Source organism: Staurois parvus, unplaced genomic scaffold (genome assembly GCF_062004578.1).
Source record: "Staurois parvus isolate SC_StPar_1 unplaced genomic scaffold, SC_StPar_1.0 ptg000013l, whole genome shotgun sequence".
Lineage (NCBI taxonomy): Eukaryota > Metazoa > Chordata > Amphibia > Anura > Ranidae > Staurois > Staurois parvus.
This window is the reverse complement of record NW_028317809.1, coordinates 5,021,124-5,042,349: the sequence shown is the minus strand read 5'-3', so window position 1 is coordinate 5,042,349 and position 21,226 is coordinate 5,021,124. Positions and strand designations below refer to the sequence as shown.

Sequence of the window (21,226 nt, the reverse complement as noted above, 5' to 3'; positions counted from 1 at the left end):
ATGTATTTTTTTTTATTGTAGGCCTGTAATTTTTAGGAATAACTCACTGAAATCTGTCCGAACAAGAGTCTAGTAAACATCCCGGGTATGTTAAAATTTGAAACACGAAATCATAAATTATAATTTAATAATCATAAAAAATAAATATATTATAATAAATTTAATTCAATAATATAATCAAACCAAAAACACTGAAATTTGAAATATAGCGCCAAGTTCGCACATCACTGAGCAAAGTCGCAAAATCGTTTTCAGTGTCTGATGACGAATTTCCCCACGAATCATTATCACTCAATTCTGCAAGTAGTTCTAATTTACTATCGCTGTTCTTTAGCTGGTCTGAAACTGATTTTGACCTAAAGGGACGCTTTTTGGACGCCATGGACATTTCTCAGTTTCCAGGCAGAAAGAACGGTAAAAATGTCGGCAGTGCACAGGACAAAGCAGTAGGGACAAAATGTATGTGAAATGGTCTGATACAGTGATATTATACTGTGTGATTTTAGTGAATGTCACTTTTTGTCATTTTCAAATTTCCCGCCGTTCTATCCCCGTACGTCCCAACGCCCGCAGGGGATGGAACCCAGATGACAGATGCCGGCATCCGCCGGAGGACATTACAGGGGACACTGCAGGAGGGACATCGCGGGAGCGCAGGACAAGGTAAGTGATCGAGGGATCCCGGAGCAGCGCCGCATGGTAAGCCCGAGTGTAGCTCGGGGGTTACCGCTTGTGGTACTGAAACTTTACCCCGAGCTACACTTGGGAATACCGCCAGGGAGGTTAAGTCTATAATGTAAACTGCTTAGAAGCCAAAAACCGTTTTGTCAGCACTATTCAGAAAAAACCTGTAGAAGAAAATGAATGAAGTCATTTGGGAGCATGTACCTTATATTCACCAATGGCAAAATGGCAGACAGCAAGCTGGATTAGTGACCTTTGCTGCTCCAAGCTTCCTTGACTCATAATCTGCTGTGATGGTGAGTGAGGTCCCTGCAGAGCTGCCATAAGGTGAAGACTGATGATGGCTTTTCTATGTTGTCCCTACAGTAAAATAATTCAAGAGTCAAATATATCTGGAGTGCATCATTTCCGGTTTTGAAAACGGTTTTATTTTCTGGTACCCTGACAAATGTCTATTCTTGTTTCAGGAAGAACTCACCTACCTGATAAATAACCATATCTGTGAGGAAGATCCTTAACCACAGCCAGGTGTCTGTCTTCCATGGTAAGCAAATTCTGGAAAACTCTAATCAGAGGAAGTAAAAAAGCACAATTTGCAGAAACACAGTATTACACTGTAAAGCTCTTTTGCAGTAAAAGTGACTACAAAAAAGCACAAACCAGTTTGCGCAACATTGTCAAGTAGGTCTGTACCAAAAAAGAAACATAATAGAATTTCAGAATAAAGATTTTATATAAACACGTATACATACAAAAAGAAATAAACACAAAAACTTTGGCATAAAGAAAAGAAACAAATTACTATTAGGGTTTAAATGCAAGTAAACTCATTTATTGACATTGAATGTTTGTTTTTAAAGGTGGGCTTATCCTTCAAATGCCAGGATCAGTAGAAAAGCTCCCTTGCGGTGGGGCTCCCCCAACACTGGAAGGATTAACTGCTCTACTGCACTATGGGCCCTGCATCAGTCTTGATTACATCAAGAGGGCAGTGGACCACCAAATCGCAGGGAAAAGATTGCTGCAGGGACCGGTCTTGCAGAAGTAGAGGATCAGGTAAGTAAACCTACTTTTCCCAGGCCCCAATAAATATACGAACAGTTAAAGCAGCAATAACGCCAAAATCAAACATTTATTATATTGCAGCTTACCAACTCTTAGATTTGATGACTGGATTTGTTTTCTGTTTTAGACTTGCTTTCTTGCACTTTCATCTGGTGATCCATCCTGTAAGAGTCTGTTTTTCAACAAAACAAACTCTCCAGCAGAATGCATCAGTTATAGAGATGAAACAAACCATTTACCACTGACAAGGGTGCTTACAACGATCAGTTCTTAATTATTTCTGTAAATTTTTTATGCCAAATGAAAAAGAAACTGTTTGCTGTAACTGATTATAAAGGGTTAGGTGGGAGTTTGACTTTAATTTGTTAGACAATCTAAATCTGCTAGTCCATATGTCACTACCTTTCCCTTAGACTGACAGTTCTGTTGTCCAAAAGTGCCCCTGTGCTCCTTCATCCAGAGTAGTGGTACTCTAATACAGGAAGTGTGCTATTGGGCAGATCACCAGGTGAAAACAGAGGGAAAAAAAGAAAAATTAATGCAGCCACTATATCTAAATGATTGGTAAGCTACAATATATTACATTTTTTATTTTGAGTTTCAGACCATTTGAATGCATGCAATGTGGGGGCAATCCTTTCCTTTCCCTGGAGTTCAGCTCTAAAATATATATATATATATATATATATATATATAAATAAAAAAAGCCATGTACCTTTGTCAAGGGCATCTGAAGAGTGCAGAAGATCCCAACATTCTCTTGCCATTTTAAAGCTTTCAAGTACTTCATTAGGATTAGAAAGATCGTTTTTGTTAACAACCACATGGCGACTTCGACTTTTTCCAGACAGATCTTCATCATCTGAGCTCTGTGAATTTACAAAACATATGCGTACATTTAAACAAAAACATAGACAACCATATATGACCATGTAAAATCTTTCTGATCGTACACAAAATCTAAACTACAATGGATATTATTTCACACCTCAGTTCAAAAGAGCAGAAGGAACCTCAACTCTCAACTTAACATTTTATAAAACTGTAAAATATGAAAGAAAACTGATTTAGGACTGATGTCGATCAGTGGTCTCCAAACTGCGGCCCTTTTATCCGGCCCTTGAGGCATTATTTCCCCTACTTTAAGTAGCAATGGGGCATAGTTCCTGCCATTGACAACATCAATGGGACACTATTGTACCCAATGACATCAACAATGGAGCACTATTCCTCCCACTGACATCAATGGTGGGGCACTATTCCTCCCCCGAATACCAAAGATGTGACAATGTTTACTTCCACTGACACCAGGACATTTTCAACTCCTGCAGGCCACAGTCTGGCCCCCTTTAAAGTTTTGAAGGACAGTACACTGGCCCTTCATTTAGAAAGTTTGGAGACCTCTGATGTAGATCAATACTATTCAAATTTACGGGAAATATAAATTTTATAGGTAAATATAACAGCTTTAGTTTAAACACATTAAAAGCTGACTTCACTCACCTGTCAGGTTATTATTACTGTCTGTGTCCCTGATGGAGATAATTGTAATGTTTATCGTTATCGCTCTATTAAAAGTTAAAGAAAATCTTTTCACCAGAGCAAGAATAGCAGGGGAATCTTTCAATGGGGACACCTATTTCAGAGACAATGAAGGATTCCCTCTTCTCTTTCACTCCCTTTTTTGGCTATGGGATAGGAAGTGAAAGGAAATTTCCCCAATGAAACACAGATGGCCAAAAAAATGACAAGAGTTATAACCCTCGCATACTCGATCCAAAATTAAAAAAAAAAAAGTTCTGCCTTTAGTTCTACTTCAACTGTAGAGATGTTGGTATAAATTGTCCTCACCTATCTGTATCACATGCAGAAAATTAGTTGTGCCTTTGTGACTGTCCATTTACATGGAGTTTTTACCTTGGCGACTGTGTTTGAATACATGAAAGGCTTTTCCTGAGAAGTATCTAGATGTGCACAATTGCTTCTTCATAGCCTTGCTTTTTGGGAAGCTCATGATATGTGTACAGAAACTCATATTATGCAGATATGTTAACCGTTGTACATATATAGGTTTTTAGCCAAGTGAGGGTAAGGGGTTATAAGAGCGGTCTTTAGGGTCTATGAATAACACAGACCTGATTTAAATTTTTTTTATATTGAGTATTTTTTGATATTTAATAAAATTATTGATTGTATCAATTGTTTTAAGGGAGTTACTGTATTGTGGTGCTGTACTCACAGTATTCTTTGTTTTGTATTTCAAAGCACAGATTTGCTAGCATGCAGTTCTTTGGATTTCTATAAGCATTAGCATGCAAAGCTATATAGCATGTAATGTTTACCATAAAGATTGTTATTATAAGCCATGTGACAGTTATTGTTTTATCTCTCATTACTTTTATTGCTTAAAATAACAGCTGCTATGGCAAACAGCATTTAACCCACAGCCTGATATTATATAAACAAAGTAAACAAATCGCACTCTAAATGGATGGTTTTCACAAGGTTCTGGTAATGTAGCAAGTTGTTTTTACACCTATCTGCAAGCCTCAAAATGGCTGAACTGCAAAAGAACAACACAGGATCATCCAATAAACTGTCAGTGCAATACACTGATAGAATAATTAGAAATACCATTGTTTTTTCTCTACTGTCTGCAAGTTTTCTTCTTTTGTGAATGTGCTTGCCAGAACCAAGTTCGATTTCACTGAAAACATTTGGAATATCTTCCAAGAGGACAATGGGTACTTGGCTTGGAGTGTTTGGTCCTTTGGAGGAAAAGACATTCCATTTAAAAAAGGAGCATCTGGAAATTAACAATATGACATACATACATACATGCATACACTCACCAGCCACTTTATTAGGTACACCTTTCTAGTGCCAAGAAAATATCCCCCACACCATTACACCACCACCACCAGCCTGAACCATTGGTACAAGGCAGGATGGATCCATGTTTTCATGTTGTTTACACCAAATTCTGACCCTACCATCTGAATGTCAGAGCAACCAGTCTGCCCATTCTCCTCTGACATCAACAAGGCGTTTTCGTTCACACAACTGCCGCTCACTGGATATTTTCTCTTTTTTGGACCATTCTCTGTAAACCCTAGAGATGGTTGTGTGTGAAAATTCCAGTAAATCAGCAGTTTTTGAAATACTCAGACCAGTTCGTCTAGCACCATCAACCATGCCAAGTTCAAAGTCACTTAAATCCCCTTTCTTCCCCATTCTGATGCTTGGTTTGAACTTCAAGTTATCTTAACCACATCTACATGCCTAAATGCATTGAGTTGCTGCGATGTGATTGGCTGATTACCAGTTTGCTACCAAGCAATTGAACAGGTGTACCTAATAAAGTGGCTGGTGAGTGTACACACACACACACACTGAGAAAATTATACATGGTAACAGTACATGGAGGAAGCTACATTTTTATATGCAGTAAGGATGCTAATAATCTTGGAGTAACTGTGTGTAATCAGAATACAAGGCACAATATATTTTGCTGTATCTTTGCAATAAACCAGTTGTTAGCAACTAGGGGAATGAACAATTTGCTGTTCACCACCTTTACAAAAGTTGGGGAACAGATATCCAAGTTTATGTATATGAATGGCAATGAAACTTTATAGTGGAGATATAATACAATACCTTTCCTTTTATAGGGCCCTTCCTGTAGTTTGAGGGAAACAGCATACAGGGTACACACCGCTCAAGGCTGACTTGCGGATCCCATGCTGCTGGATGTGTCTGTGTGCCAGCCCGGTCCGCAACCACAATCAAAGAGCATAAAAAAGAAGGTGGCAGCACTCCAATGTACAAACAGCAGACATCTTTACTGTTCATTCCATAGACATAAAAAGACAGAAACACACAGCTCTTGGAACATTAATCGACACGTTTCACACTCCTTTAGTTCCTAATCATTATGGAAAGTTCCATAAACATTCACCTTCTTAAAACCTAAGTCAAAAGGTGAAATTAATCAGCAGAGACAACCTCTCGCCATAAAATAAAAAAACTCACTGATGACAAAAACATGGAGTTAACCAGTTTCCCACCGCCCTATAGCAGAAATGCTGCTACAGAGTGGCAGGGCTGTGCAAAATCATATATATATATACATACACATGATTTTGCATATCCGGGTAAGGGGTGCATGCGTGCCCTACCCGCGCAGCCATTGGTGTCCTCAGCTGTTGATCACCAGGTCCCGGGCGGTGATTCCCCGCCAGCACCTGGCGATCGCCGAGTATCACTGATGGGGGAGAGACCTTTATGCAAACAATACAGATATTTCCCGTCAGCTCCAGCACATTGCTTTGTATTGCTCTGCATAGCAAAGACCTAAGGAATATACCTGCTAAACGCATATATGATGGTTCTGGGGATGTAAAAGCCACCAAATTGTTGCTTGAGAGAAAGGACTTGGTGATTAGGCCGGCTGACAAGGGAGGGGGGGTGGTGATCTTAAACAAAAATGACTACATAATGGAGGTCAATAAGATCTTAAGTGACACCACTACATATACCCCTAGGGACTCTATGTCAGGCTATAAGTTACTCAAGGTCATAATTAACAGGAGCTATAACAACCAAATTTTAAATAAAAAAGAAAAAGCCTTTTTATGCCCCACAGTTCCTAAACTTCCTGTTCTTTATATTCTTCCTAAAATACACAAAGATCCTGTCCAACCACCTGGACGACCGATAATAAGTGGAATCGGATCCCTCAGTTCAAAAATTGGAGAATATATAGATTTTTTTCTCCAACCTCTAGTCACGCAAACACCATCTTACTTGCGTGATACAAAGCAAGTACTTAATGAAGTCAGCAATATAAAAATGCTTCCCAAGACTTTTCTAGTAACAGCGGACGTAGCTCCCCTTTGCACAAATATTAAACATGCAGACGGAATGGAAGCAGCAGACTTCTACTTAACAAATTACAGTACTTTACCTACCATACAGAGACATTTTATCTTAGATCTGATAGATTTCGTGATGAACCACAATTATTTCTGGTTCAATAAGTCATACTATCTACAAGTTAAGGGCATTGCAATGGGGGCTAAATTTGCCCCCAGTCTGGCCAACTTATTCATATCCCAATGGGAGGAGGATTTAATTTATGCAAGGGACTGTCCAGAACTGGTGATGTATAAAAGGTATATTGACGATATCCTCCTCCTATGGAATGGGGAGGAGGAATCACTTGTCAATTTCTTCTCTACCTTGAATAACAACAACCTTAACATCAACCTCACCTATGTATACAGCCAACAGAAAATAAACTTCTTGGACCTCACTCTTATTAACTATAATGGCAAAATTGTGACCAAATCATTCTTTAAGACAACTGACAGGAATAGCTATATTCCGACCGGGAATTGCCATCATCCCAACTGGCTGGGCAACATCCCAAAGGGTCAGTTCATGCGCATAAGACGCAATTGCACAGATGTTGATACCTACTACTCCCAAGCAGAAATCTTGAAAAATAGATTCTTAGAGAAAGGTTACGAAGAATCCACTCTACATAATACCATTCAAGTGGTTGCCCAATTAAATAGGAACGATATGCTACAAAATAAATCCAAACAGATACAAGAAAAAATCTGTCCCTTTGTGACTACATTCTCAACCCAATTCAGACACATCAGTAAGATTATTCATAATAATTGGGATATTTTAAAAATGGATCCTATTTTGGAAAATGTCTTACCCAACAGACTGGAGATCATCTTTCGAAAAGCAACAGCACTTAGACATCAGATTGCACCAAATGTGGTAGATCCCCCAAGAAGCATTTCCCTGTTCAATGATCTTAAGGGATTTCACCCTTGCAACAGATGTGTCATTTGCAAATGTAAGGGCATTAGAAAACATTGGTTAGATACCTTTGAATCATTTGTTACAGGTAAATCATACAATATCAAACGGTTCATCTCATGTGAAAGCAGATATGTGGTGTACCTGTTACAATGCTCTTGTCAAAAGCAGTACATAGGCCGCATGATAAGGAAATTACGTGACCGCTTACAAGAACACGTAACTAATATTAAGAAGGGATATAGGGAACATTCCCTCTCTAACCACTATCGGTTATTTCACAACATGGACCCAACATCCCTCAAGTTTGTGGGTATTGATTGCATCTCTACCCATTGGAGGGGCATGAATAAAATGAGGGCTGTATCACAGGCCGAGACTAGATGGGTGTATGAGCTGGACCACTTTACACCCACGAGGGCTTTACATTGAGATCGATGTCAATTGCTTTATTGCCAATAACTAACTTTATCCTGGCTTATATTAAACAATATTACATATTTGCTCATACATACCAGTTTTTGCTTGATTCAGAGGATATATTTTAATATTTTATGTATATCATTTTATGACCGTTGTTTTATTTTATCTGGCTATATAATATTGATTTTTATGGTCTTACATATTATATACTTTGCGTATTACATCTTTGTTTCTTTAGGTTTATACAATGAAATTTTATATAATATTTTGTATCTATCTGACTCTGTAATTATTGTGCGGATTTACATATTTATGTTAGATAATGTTATTGATAGTATTAAGATTGAGCGCCTTATATGCTGTGGACGCTAATTTTGACTAACACTATTTTTATAAAGATCATAATATGATCTCCATCCCTGGGGTTGTTATTTATAGTTAGGGGAGCTTCATATGCATACTCTCCTTTCTGGCATTGCTCTATATGTATTATCAGTTATTATATATTTCCCCTGGGATACTAAGCCATCTTTTGCTCCAAGCTGATGGAATCTGTAACATTACTCTGGTAACTGTGTCTTAATGCACATCTGCGCATATATGAGTTCTTTGATATAATGGCGACGTGGTAATGCAAATAGCCATTCTGAGCGTCTTTTATGCCGTGGATGTGTTTATGTTTATCATTTTTTATCAAGTTTAATAATAAAAGTTTTTTCTCTTTGTATAAATCATATATGATTTTCACCTTAGGGGTCCTTTGATTTTATTTTATAAATTTTTAATCAGGGTAGTTTGTCTAAGTGCCTCTTCCCCCTTTGTTTATACATGGCTTCTTGTCTTGTATACTAGTAGCTGCTACATATTATCCCCCTGGGAACTGCGCCACTGACAGCTTCTAGCTACTGGCATTTTGACACCATTCTGTTTACTGTGTCTTACGATCGCACCAATCCACGGCAAAATGGCGTCTCTGAAAGCGCGCATGCGCAGTTCGTAGTTCTCCGCGAAAACGGCGGTGCAGTAATGCGCATGCGCCATCTTCCCTATTTAAGTATTGGACGTCAATCACACGGCTGTTAGCTTCCCCCTCTGATGATGTACCTTAGCACGAAAGGCCTCAGGAGGAGCTTACAGCGTGTGACGTCATCGCCGCCAGGACCACGAGGAGGTCCAGTGGCCATCTTATGTAAGGGTCAGTGTTGCAGTACTCTGCATTCTCTTTTATATTGTACTGTACCCCCACTCAGTTTTGTTTCTCCACATGATGCTATTTTTACCCAATAAATTACAAGAAATACTACACTATTGGCACCCCCTCTTGTCTTTTGGCTCTCTTTGGAGGAGCTTTTAGCATCCACAGAGCAATCTCTGGTGCCATCTAATATCCAGAAGAGGGAGCCCTTTATCCATAATTTACACCTAGACAGCATAAAGGAGACCTTTGGATACAGCGGATCACTACACTCAAGTCTGATGACCTCCTGCTCTTGAGGGAAGCCCACCACCTGCATAATGTTTATACCCCATCAGATGGAGAGTTATATATTTACATGCGCATATCCTATGTGCGCATTTTTGCCATATTATTCCCTGTCACAGGCTTTGGAATTACCTGCTGGTGTGGGAGTTATTTTGGTGCCATATACCACATACAGTCCATTGGACGGTTTTATATTGATCAAACTTTTTATGTGCATATATACCTCATTTATTATCCTTTTAGCGCTGCACTTTACCTACTCATTTGCATTTTAAGGTTTGTGATATTTCCTTTAATGTACTAGTTGCTATCTGCTTATAGAGCGCTCGCTGAATTACTATACATGTAGCAGAATACATTTTGGCCTAAATTTATGACAAAATTCGAATTTTATTTTTTTTTTACTGGACATGTTTAATAGCAAAAAGTCAAAATTGTCAGTTTTTTGAGGTTTTTAGTGCAGAAAAAAAAAAAAAAAAAGCACAGGACATCAAATACCACTGAAAGAAACCTCCATTTGTGGGAAAAAAGAACATAAAATTTAATTTGGGTGCAGTGTTGCATGACCATGCAATTGTCAGTTAAAGTAACGCAGTGCCGTATCGCGAAAAATGGCCTGGACAGGAAGGAGGGCATGTGATTAAAACAACGGGGGTATCCAAAAACACAAAAAATATTTTTTGTTGAAACAATATAACTCAAAATAACCCAATCAAAACAAAAATTAATATATGAACACATAAAAAATATACTACTGGAATCTCCGCAAAAAAAAAAAAAAAAAGGAAAAATAGAGTTATAAACTAGCCACTAATATCCAGATGACAAAATAGTAAAACTTATCCAAAAAGAAAGAAAAATAGAGATAAATGTACAAAAAATATCACTAAAGAAAAAATGCATAAATATTAATATATAAGTAATCATTCATTTCTTGAATTTCTTCTTCAGTAATGACTAAGCAATAAATGACTGTGAAATGCATCTACTGGTGATCCAAGAGCCATATATTTCTGTCTTCTTAACAGTTAAGAAATCTGCTGTTTGTACATTGGAGCACCGCCACCTTCTTTTTTATGCTCCTTACATAAAACGGCTTCCAGTCATTTAGAGGGATTTACCAATCACATACAAATCTACACTCAAAAGCAAAAACAGCTTCCGTATGCTGCAGTGGAGAAAAGCAAACTTATAAAAGCCTGCAACAGCTTGATTTTGTGTATAGCTTCTTGACTAATCTTTGTGATGGAGCACTGAACAAAGCTGCATGCTGACATTTCCAGTACAATTAATGTCTCAAGGAATCGATACAAATACATTGTACTGATTATTTTATGATACTATTTGGCTACTAAATGAAGTTGTTCTTTGTGTTCTTCGATAAAACACACTCACCTTGGAAAAGGGATGGCTGAATGGCACTGATATAATGGCAGACACTTTTGAAAAAAATCATAGTAGTGGAATAGACAACTTGATTCTTATATTTTGCATGAGCCTCGTTGTCAAAATTGCTGATGTACCGGCAGAGTTCTTTCACACGGTGAAACAGATCATTATATGTCCTGAATGAAACAATACAAATGTTGTCTCAAAGCAGATATACTGTATGGATTCATCTGAAGAAAAAATCTATGAAAACATCAAAGGCATGAACAATGAAGTGTGTACCAATAAAGACCAAAGACAGAAAAGAGACTAAAATGTAACAGAGTTTAAATCTTAAAAACATATCAGATATCAAATATAATTGACAGAGTTTAGTTTTTAAAAAGTCCAATGACCAATTTTATTTCCGACTTCCTGTCAGTCATAAAGCTGGAGCATACAAGAAACCTATTCCTTTATTATACTCCAATATATCTCTTAATACTAAGTGCAGATTATAATTATTATATTGAGTGTGCATTATTACCTTGTTCCTTTGTCCATCTGCCATTCACATCTCATTCCAACTACAGACAGAATCTTAAACAGCCTATCCCACGGGTCCAAAATCTGTGAGGACTTCTCTGTCAGACCTTCAATAATGTATTTTTGGGTACTTCTTTTAGTGGGGGAAAGTAGATCAGTAGAGTCTTGTGTTGCTGGGAATAAACAACTTCGGTATCAATGAACAATATACAGTATTAATGAAGGCGCTCTATTCGCACCGTTGTCCATTTCACAAGTTTGAGTTGTGAAATTATTTCTGAAGCAGTTTACATTTATATAATGGAAACACATAAAAATGCATGTCAACATGCAACAAAGCTCTGTGTGTTTTATTGTCTGTTGCTGTACACTTTACATTGCATGTTATCACATGTCATATAGTAATGCCCATTGATGTGTGTCATAAAGCACCCAAATGCAAAAGGTGTGGATCCAACGCATATGTCATCTATCCCAATCACAGCACCACCTGCCTGGAGTTTGCATGTTCTCCCTGTACCTGCGTGGGTTTACTCCGGGTACTCTGGTTTCCTTCCACACTCCAAAGACATGCTGGTAGGTGAATTGGCTCCTGTCTAAATTGGCCCTAGTATGAGTATGTATGAATGTGAGTTAGGGACCTTAGATTGTATGCCCCCTGAGGGTTAAGGACTGATGTGAATGTACAATATATATGTAAAGTGTTGCGTAAATTGACAGCGCTATACCTGAAATAATAATATTAATATTCAGAAAAATAATAAAAAAGGAATCATGCAGGGGCAACAAAGAATTTTTGATAGTCATAGAGCACAAGTTGTATAATGATCAGAGCAGTGATGCAGAGCCAGGAAGGACAGTATCTAGCATAGTTTAACCCTTTGCCAAAAAAAAAAAAAAACCCAAAACATTGAATGGGAACCAAAACGGAACTCATCAAGAATATTCTGTAAGTATTGCAATAAATACACTGCTCAAAAAAAATTAAAGGAACACTTTGAAAACACATCGTATCTCAAAGGGGAAAATAACAGGCTGGATATCTATACTGATATGGACTGGGTAATGTGTTAGAAACGTAAGGATGCCCCGTTGTTTGATGGAAATGAAAGTTATCAACCTACAGAGGACTGAATTCAAAGACACCCTGAAAATCAAAGTGAAAAGATTATGCAGCAGGCTAGTCTATTTGGCTGAACTTTCATTGCAGCAACTCAAAATGGTACTCAGTAGTTTGTATGGCCCCCACGTGATTGTATGCATGCCTGACAATGTCGGGGCATGCTCCTAATGAGAGGGTGGATGGTGTCCTGGGGTATTTCCTCCCAGATCTGGACCGAGGCATCACTGAGCTCCTGGACAGTCTGATGTGCAACCTGGTGGTGTCAGATGGACTGACACATGATATCCCAGAGGTGTTCTATTGGATTTAGGTCAGACGAGCATGGAGGCCATTCAATGGTATCAATTCCGTCATCCTCCAGGAACTGCCTGCATACTCTCGCCACATGAGGCCGGGCATTGTCATGCACCAGGAAGAACCCAGGACCCACTGCACCAGCGTAGGGTCTGACAATGGGTCCAAGGATTTCATCCTGATACCTAATGTCAATCAGGGTGCCACTGTCTAGCCTGTAGAGGTCTGTGCGTCCCTCCATGGATATGCCTCCCCAGACCATTACTGACCTACCACCAAAACTATAATTCTGAACGATGTCCACGGCTTCTCCAGACCCTTTTACATCCGTCACATGTGCTCAGGGTGAACCTGCTCTCATCTGTGAAAAGCACAGGGCACCATTGGCAGGACCTGCTAATTCTGGTGTTCAATGGCAAATGCCAATCGAGCTCTATGGTGCCGTACAGTGAGCACAGGGACCACTAGAGGACGTCGGGCCTCAGGCCACCCTTATGAAATCTGTTTCAGATTGTTTGGTCAGAGACTTTCACACAAGTGGCCTGCTGGAGGTCATTTTGTAGGACTCTGGCAGTGCTCACCTTGGTCCTCCTTGCACAAAGGAGCAGATACCAGTCCTGCTGATGGGTTAAGGACCTTCAACGGCCCTGTCCAGCTCTCCTAGAGTAACTGCCTGTCTCCTGGAATCTCCTCCATGCTCTTGAGACTATGCTGGGAGACACAGCAAACCTTCTGGTAATGGCACGTATTGAACCTCTGAAGAGACCAGGTATCGCTTCATGCTACCAGTAGTGACACTGACCCTAGCCAAATGTAAAACTAGTGAAAAATCTGTCAGAAAAGAGGAGCAGGGAAAAAAAATGTCAGTGGCCTCCACCTGTAAAACCATTCCTGTTTTGGGGGGTCATCTCATTGTTGCCCATCTAGTGCACCTGTTAATTTCATTAACACCAAAGCAGCTGAAACTGATTAACAACCCCCTCTGCTACTTAACTGACCAGATCAATATCCCAGGAGTTTAATTGATTTGATGCTATACTCTGATTAAAAAGTGTTCCTTTAAATCTTTTGAGCAGTGTATATCGCCATCCGAAGCCTCCAAGTTGCCTACATCCCAAAATACTATGATAAGTGAGAGACCCCCAAAAAAGAGCGGGACTTGGCCGCCACCCTATAGAAGATGTACTGCTACAGGTAGGCATGGCTGCGCAAAATCACGTAACAATCTGTGATTTGCATTTCCGGGTAGGGGGCGTGCACCACCCGACCTGCACTGCTATTGGCTGCTGGGGATGTCAATCACCGGGTGTAGGACACTAATACAGTGAACAGTGCTTTTTATTAGCACTGATCACTGTATTAGTATCATTGGGGATGTTAGTGGCAGTTAGTTCCCACCCAGTGTCAGAATGCCCGCTGCAGTCCTGCTATTAGTTGCTGATCGCCGCCATTACTAGTATTAACAGAAAAAAAATTAGCAGCATATATACCGCCATTTGTAGACACTATAATTTCACGTAAACCAAATTAAAATACACTTATTGGGATTTTTTTTTTAGCAGAATACATTTTGGCCTACATTTATGAAGAATTTTTTTTTTTTTTTTTTTTTTTTAATGGATTTGTTTTATAGCAAAAATTCAAAAAAAATTTTTTTTTCAAAATTGTTGGTCTTTTTTTTGTTTATAGCACAAAAAATAAAAAAACCGCAGAAGTGATTAAATACCACTAAAATAAAGCTCTATTTGTGGGGGGAAAAAATGACAAATTTCATTTATGTACAGTGCTGCATGATCGAGCAATTGTCAGTTGAAGTAATGCAGCGCCGTATCGCAAAAAAATGGCCTGGTCATGAAGGGGGGGTAAATCCTCTGGAGGGCAAGTGGTGAAAGGCAACTCAAAAAAAAGTGCTGAGGTAAAATATAACAAAACTTTACTACAATGTTATAAAAAGCAATGTTATGTAATAAAAAGCACTGTTCACTGTATTAGTGTCCGACACCCGGTGATTGACATCCCCAGCAGCCAATAGCAGCACAGGTCGTGTGGTGCACGCCCCCTACCCAGAAATGCAAATCACAGATTGACACAATTATGTAATTGATAAAAACCAGAAGCAAAATGAGGTAATAGTACATGGCTACAATAGTTTGAAGGATCCAATATAACCAGCTTATTAGAAATCGGGTGTCCTCTTTTTCCTACTGGAATATCATCAGTAGAAAACCAGACGCATTTCAGATCACTGTCTTTCATCAGGGGTAAGTTGTGGAGGAGGATGGTATGTTATTTGGATCAGATGCAGCCATATCAACATTAAAATGCGTTTATCATTGCCTGTTGGTACCCATAGAGGTCGCCATCAAATATGTGCGCCTGGCCCAGACACGCTCACACTAAGACCGCCAAAAAAAAGGGGAGATCCCAACCCACTGGACATTAAGTCCGGTTTGCAAGATTCATAAAAGTGTTGTTGGATTCAGGATCGTCAGATTAGGCAGATTTTTCAGTAAAAGAAGGGACCCAATTCAGAGTCAGTATATCATGAAACCGCAAGGACCCAAATGGTGGATGTATACAGTGGGGCAAAAAAGTATTTAGTCAGCCACCAATTGTGCAAGTTCTCCCACTTAAAAAGATGAGAGAGGCCTGTAATTGGCATCATAGGTAGACCTCAACTATGAGAGACAAAATGAGAAAAAAAATCCAGACAATCACATTGGCTGATTTGGAAAGAATTTATTTGCAAATTATGGTGGAAAAGAAGTATTTGGTCACCTACAAACAAGCAAGATTTCTGGCTCTCACAGACCTGTTCCTTCTTCTTTAAGAGGCTCCTCTGTCCTGCACTCATTACCTGTATCAATGGCACCTGTTTGAACTCGTTATCAGTATAAAAGACACCTGTCCACAACCTCAAACAGTCACACTCCAAACTCCACTATGGTGAAGACCAAAGAAGGACACCAGAAACAAAATTGTAGACCTGCACCAGGCTGGGAAGACTGAATCTGCAATAGGCAAGCAGCTTGGTGTGAACAAATCAACTGTGGGAGCAATAATTAGAAGATGGAAGACATACAAGACCACTGATAAACTCCCTCGATCTGGGGCTCCACGCAAGACCTCACCCCGTGGGGTCAAAATAATCACAAGAACGGTGAGAAAAATCCCAGGACCACACGGGGGACCTAGTGAATGACCTGCAGAGAGTTGGGACCAACGTAACAAAGGCTACCATCAGTAACACACTACGCCGCCAGGGACTCAGACCCTGCAGTGTCAGCCGTGTCCTCCTGCTTAAGCCAGTACATGTCCTGGCCCGTCTGAAGTTTGCTAGAGAGCATTTGGATGATCCAGAAGAGGATTGGGAGAATGTCATATGGTCAGATGAAACCAAAATAGAATTGTTTGGTAGAAACAAAACTCGTCGTGTTTGGAGGAGAGAGAATGCTGAGTTGCATCCAAAGAACACCATACCTACTGTGAAGCATGGGGGTGGCAACATCATGCTTTGGGGCTGTTTCTCCGCAAAGGGACCAGGACGACTGATCCATGTACAGGACAGAATGAATGGGGCCATGTATCGTGAGATTTTGAGTGCAAACCTCCTTCCATCAGTAAGGGCATTGAAGATGAAACGTGGCTGGGTCTTCCAACATGACACAGATCCCAAACATACCGCCCGGGCAATGAAGGAGTGGCTTCGTAAGAAGCATTTTAAGGTCCTGGAGTGGCCTAGCCAGTCTCCAGATCTCAACCCCATAGAAAACCTTTGGAGGGAGTTGAAAGTCTGTGTTGCCCAGCGACAGCCCCAAAACATCACTGCTCTAGAGGAGAACTGTATGGAGGAATGGGCAAACATACCAGCAACAGTGTGTGCCAACCTTGTGAAGACTTACAGGAAACATTTCATTTCTGTCATTGCCAACAAAGGATATATAACAAAGTATTGAGATTAACTTTTGATATTGACCAAATACTTATTTTCCACCATAATTTGCAAATAAATTCTTTCCAAATCAGCCAATGTGATTGTCCGGATTTTTTTTCTCATTTTGTCTCTCATAGTTGAGGTCTACCTATGATGCCAATTAGGCCTCTCTCATCTTTTTAAGTGGGAGAACTTGCACAATTGGTGGCTGACTAAATACTTTTTTGCCCCACTGTATCTGGTCTCCTACAACCAAAAGTTCACATTGCTGTGGTGGTCATGCGTCCTGTGGGTGTCCATAGCATCTAGAGCAGCGTTGTTTATAGCAGAATGGTATTTGAAGGTTTTCTTCTTTAGAACAGCAAGCAGCTCTATATATTTTAGATTTTCACATTAAAATTTATTTAGACCATATTAATTTATTTATTATGGGTGGGATTTCACATTTTGTTTGATGTAGTATTTGGTATAGCACGTAGCATGGGGATATTCAGTATAATTCTTTACAATTACTTAACCATCTAAGAGGAAAAAACTGTATGAAAACAAAACTATTCCAACCTTGTTGTTGGCTGTCATTCTGAGGAGATCGTGTCACGTAGTTGATATAAAATTCAGCAGCTTTGTTGAGGTACTTGTAGAGCAGGCTGGCCGGCAAGCGTACATCCAGATTGTTTATAATAAGGGGCAGAACATCACAAACTATCAAAGAAGATTACAGACAATGATGCAAAAAGATAATAATGCCTGATACTTAATATATTATCAAGAAACATAGAATTACATAATGTTCAAGCACGTATCCCTTAGATACAGAACATCTATTGTTTGAATTGTGTGGGTGAGGGGCACTATAGCTTACTGCAGTACCCATATCAGAACATAGGTTATTGTGATATTGTTCAGCACAGTAACAAAAACTTAAAAACACATTTTTTTTTCCAGGACCGTAGTCACATTTCATACAGGCTTTATATTTGTCTCCACATATTTGTGCAATCCTTGGAAACTAATCTGTCCAAACCACTTCCCAGTAAAAATAAACATCAAGCACCAGTGTACCATGCAGAGACATTCATGTTTACTTATTAAAACTGTGCAAAGGGTTAAGTGCAAACTGTCCCAATCTGAATCCAAAAATTGTACTGATTTAACTTCAGCAAAGTGAACGTCATTGACTTGTTCACACATAATGTTATGACCAGTATTTTTCTGCACTAGATTAACGCAGGTAACTTTGGGGCATGAAGAAAACTGTTTTCTATGTGCCCCATTCACATGCAATGCAGACGGGAGGTGCCAATGCAGATATGTAGAATTTTATTGCAGTGCAATACGTACTGCAGCCTCACTGCCTATAAACTGACCGCAGCTCAAACACTGAAGTTGAGCATTTTAGCATGCAGTACTGTGTGAATGAGTCCTCAAAACATTGTGATGTGTTACTGCTGTTAGAATTATTTCATGAATAAAGCTGATAATTTCCATGCCTTAGGACTTTACATTTTTTTTCAAAACATAAATCAGATATTAGATTTACTTAATGCTACTCATTCACACATTCACCTAGTCCCTTCCATACATTCCAAAACAAAGAAAATATCTGCATTCAATCTTTATGCTTTTTTTTATCCAAATGCTAACACAAAAGAAACCTCAATTGTTTATTATAAACACATTGCTTACAACTGAAAAAATACACTACAATCAGGCTCAATGAACCAATTCAGTTCTCAATTAAAGTTTTTTTCTCCCCACACACCAGCACTCTAGTTTTAATAGAAAATTACTTGAAATGCTCTTCTTTACCAAAGCAGTGCAAGGAGCTACAGTTGTGCTCAAAGGTTTGCATACCCTGGCAGAAATTGTGAAATTTTGGCATTGATATTGAAAATATGACTGATCATGCCAAAAAATGCTCTTTTATTGAAGGATGGTGATCATATGAAGCCATTTATTATCAAATAGTTGTTTGGCACCTTTTTAAATCATAATAACAGAAATCACCCAAATGGCCATGATCAAAAGTTTACATACCCTGGAATGTTTGGCCTTGGTACAGACACACAAGGTGACACACACGGGTTAAAATGCAAATTAGAGGTTAGTGTCCCACATCTGTGGCTTTTTAAATTGCAATTAGTGTCAGTGTATAAATAATCAATGAGTTTGTTAGCTCTTACCTGGAAGCACTGACTAGGCTAGATACTGAGCCATGGGGATCAGAAAAGAACTGTCAAAAGTCCTGCGTAACAAGGTAATGGAACTTTATAAAGATGGAAAAGGACATAAAAAGATGTCCAAAGCCTTGAATATGCCAGTCATCACTTCCACTAAGAAGTAAAAAATTCTGGGACCTCTTGATACCAAGCCAAGTACAGGTAGACCAAGAAAGATTGCAGCCACAGCTGCCAGAACAATTGTTCGGGATACAAAAGGAAACCCATAGGTAACCACAAGAAAAATACAGACTGCTCTGGAAATCTTTTTTTTTTTCAGAGCAGTCTGTATTTTTCTTGTGGTTAAAGACAGTGTGGTTGTTTTGAAGGAGCACAATATGATGACACTTGAACAAAAATGAGCTGCATGGTCGAGGTGCCAGAAAGAAGCCTTTACTGCATCAATGACACAAAAAGGCCTGGTTAGGCATGTCAAGGTGTTGTCAGGCATATTGTAACCGGGATTTTTTGTGGCATTGGTGCAGTAAAAGCTTCTTTCTGGCACCTCGACCAAACAGCTCATTTCTGTTCAAGTATCACCGTATTGTACTCCTTAAAAATAACCTCACCATCTTTTTCCAGAGCAGCCTGTATTTCTTTTGAGGGTGCCTGTGGGTTTTTCTTTGAATCCCGGACAATTCTTCTGCTATGGCTGCAATCTTTCTTGGTCTACCTGACCTTGGCTTGGTATCAAGAGAGCCCTGAACTTTCCACTTCTTAATAGGTGATTTAACAGTACTGACTGACATATTCAAGGCTTTGGACATCTTTATATGTCCTTTTCCATCTTTATAAAGTTCCATTAACTTGTTACGCAGGACTTTTGACAGTTCTTTTCTGATCCCCAAGGCTCGTTATCAGTCAGTCGGTAGTCAGTGCTTCCATGTAAGAGCTAACAAACTCATTGACTACTTATACACTGACACTAATTGCAATTTAAAAAGCCACAGATGTGAGACATTAACCTCTAATTGGCATTTTAACTCGTGTTTTTCAACTTGTGTGTCTGTACCAAGGCCAAACATTCCAGGGTATGTAAACTTTTGATCATGGCCATTGGGGTCATTTTTGTTATCATTATGATTTAAAAAGGAGCCAAACAACTATTTGATAATAAATGCCTTCATATGATCACCATCCTTCAATAAAAGAGCATTTTTTGGCATGATCAGTCATATTTTCAATATCAATGCCAAAATGTCACAATTTCTGCCAGGGTATGCAAACTTTTGAGCACAACTGTATAATGATAAACACATTGCAAAAAAAGCAATGCTGAAAACAACAGACATCAGATTACTGAAAGCAAGTACATTATGGCCAATATATGAATACAATTATCTGTAGCGCTAAAAATAACCACAAATAAGAAATATTAAATAATAAACATCAACACCCTTGACAAGTGTATAATCAATGAAAAAGTATATAAAGGCTCCTGATAATGCACGCTCGCGCATAACAGGTGTAGAGAGGTTTTATCGTTACGCCAGAGGTCCTGCCGCCATTCTCATCCGAGACTGGCGGCTAAACATGTAAGTGACACCTTTTGGACGGATGTTTTAATATATGTTTATAAAGCTATTGGTTTTGGATATCCGTTTTTTTAATAAAATTACTACACTACACCTTTTTCATTGTTGATGGTCTTTTGTGGTCTCAATGGGCTAAGAGTGTGGTGGATAGAGATTGATTCCTTTGGAGCACCTTTTCTTGGAGAAGAGCTTCACTTTCTAACAAAGCATTTCCTGCTGTTCTATTTATTTAGACAGCAACTGACTCTGGTGAGTGTGCAATTTTATTTAAGGTGGAAGTTCAACACAATTCAAGTCACCATATGTGGAAAACATTTGAAGATGTAATAGTAAAGAGAAGATTTTTCTTATATTTTTTGGACTGTTTATATACTTTTCCATTGATTATACACTTGTCACGGGTGTTGTGTATTATGTAATCATTCTTATTTGTGGTTATTTTTAGCACTGCAAATAACTGTATTTATGTATTGTTTTTGTGTTTTTTTTTTGTTTATGAACACTTTTTGCTAGCAGGTAATTTTTATCACTGAGCTCTGACATTTTTTTCTATAGATTTGTATATTCAAATTATGGCCAATGTGTCAATTGCGATCCTGTCTCTGGAAAAGACTCATCAGTGACAGGATTATTAAAGAGGGCAAAAAGCTATTCTCACCTCTTTCTACATTGTTGCTACTTCACTGTTCAGACTCTTCATTACTGTTCTGAGAA

At 38.9% G+C, this 21,226-nt stretch overlaps 1 protein-coding gene across 2 annotated transcripts in view; it reads right to left on the bottom strand.

The window, feature by feature from the left end:
• Positions 1–21,226, bottom strand: part of INTS10 (integrator complex subunit 10) — a 55,146-nt gene that overhangs the window by 20,524 nt on the left and 13,396 nt on the right. For both annotated transcript variants that reach the window (XM_089675311.1, XM_089675315.1), the window contains exons 6-12: positions 17,320–17,460; positions 11,409–11,580; positions 10,889–11,058; positions 4,384–4,517; positions 2,465–2,618; positions 1,167–1,249; positions 889–1,044 (exon numbers count right to left, since the gene is read on the bottom strand). In XM_089675311.1, coding sequence (XP_089531437.1) covers positions 889–1,044; positions 1,167–1,249; positions 2,465–2,618; positions 4,384–4,517; positions 10,889–11,058; positions 11,409–11,580; positions 17,320–17,460 — 1,010 coding nt within the window. The remainder of the gene's footprint in view (positions 1–888; positions 1,045–1,166; positions 1,250–2,464; positions 2,619–4,383; positions 4,518–10,888; positions 11,059–11,408; positions 11,581–17,319; positions 17,461–21,226) is intronic.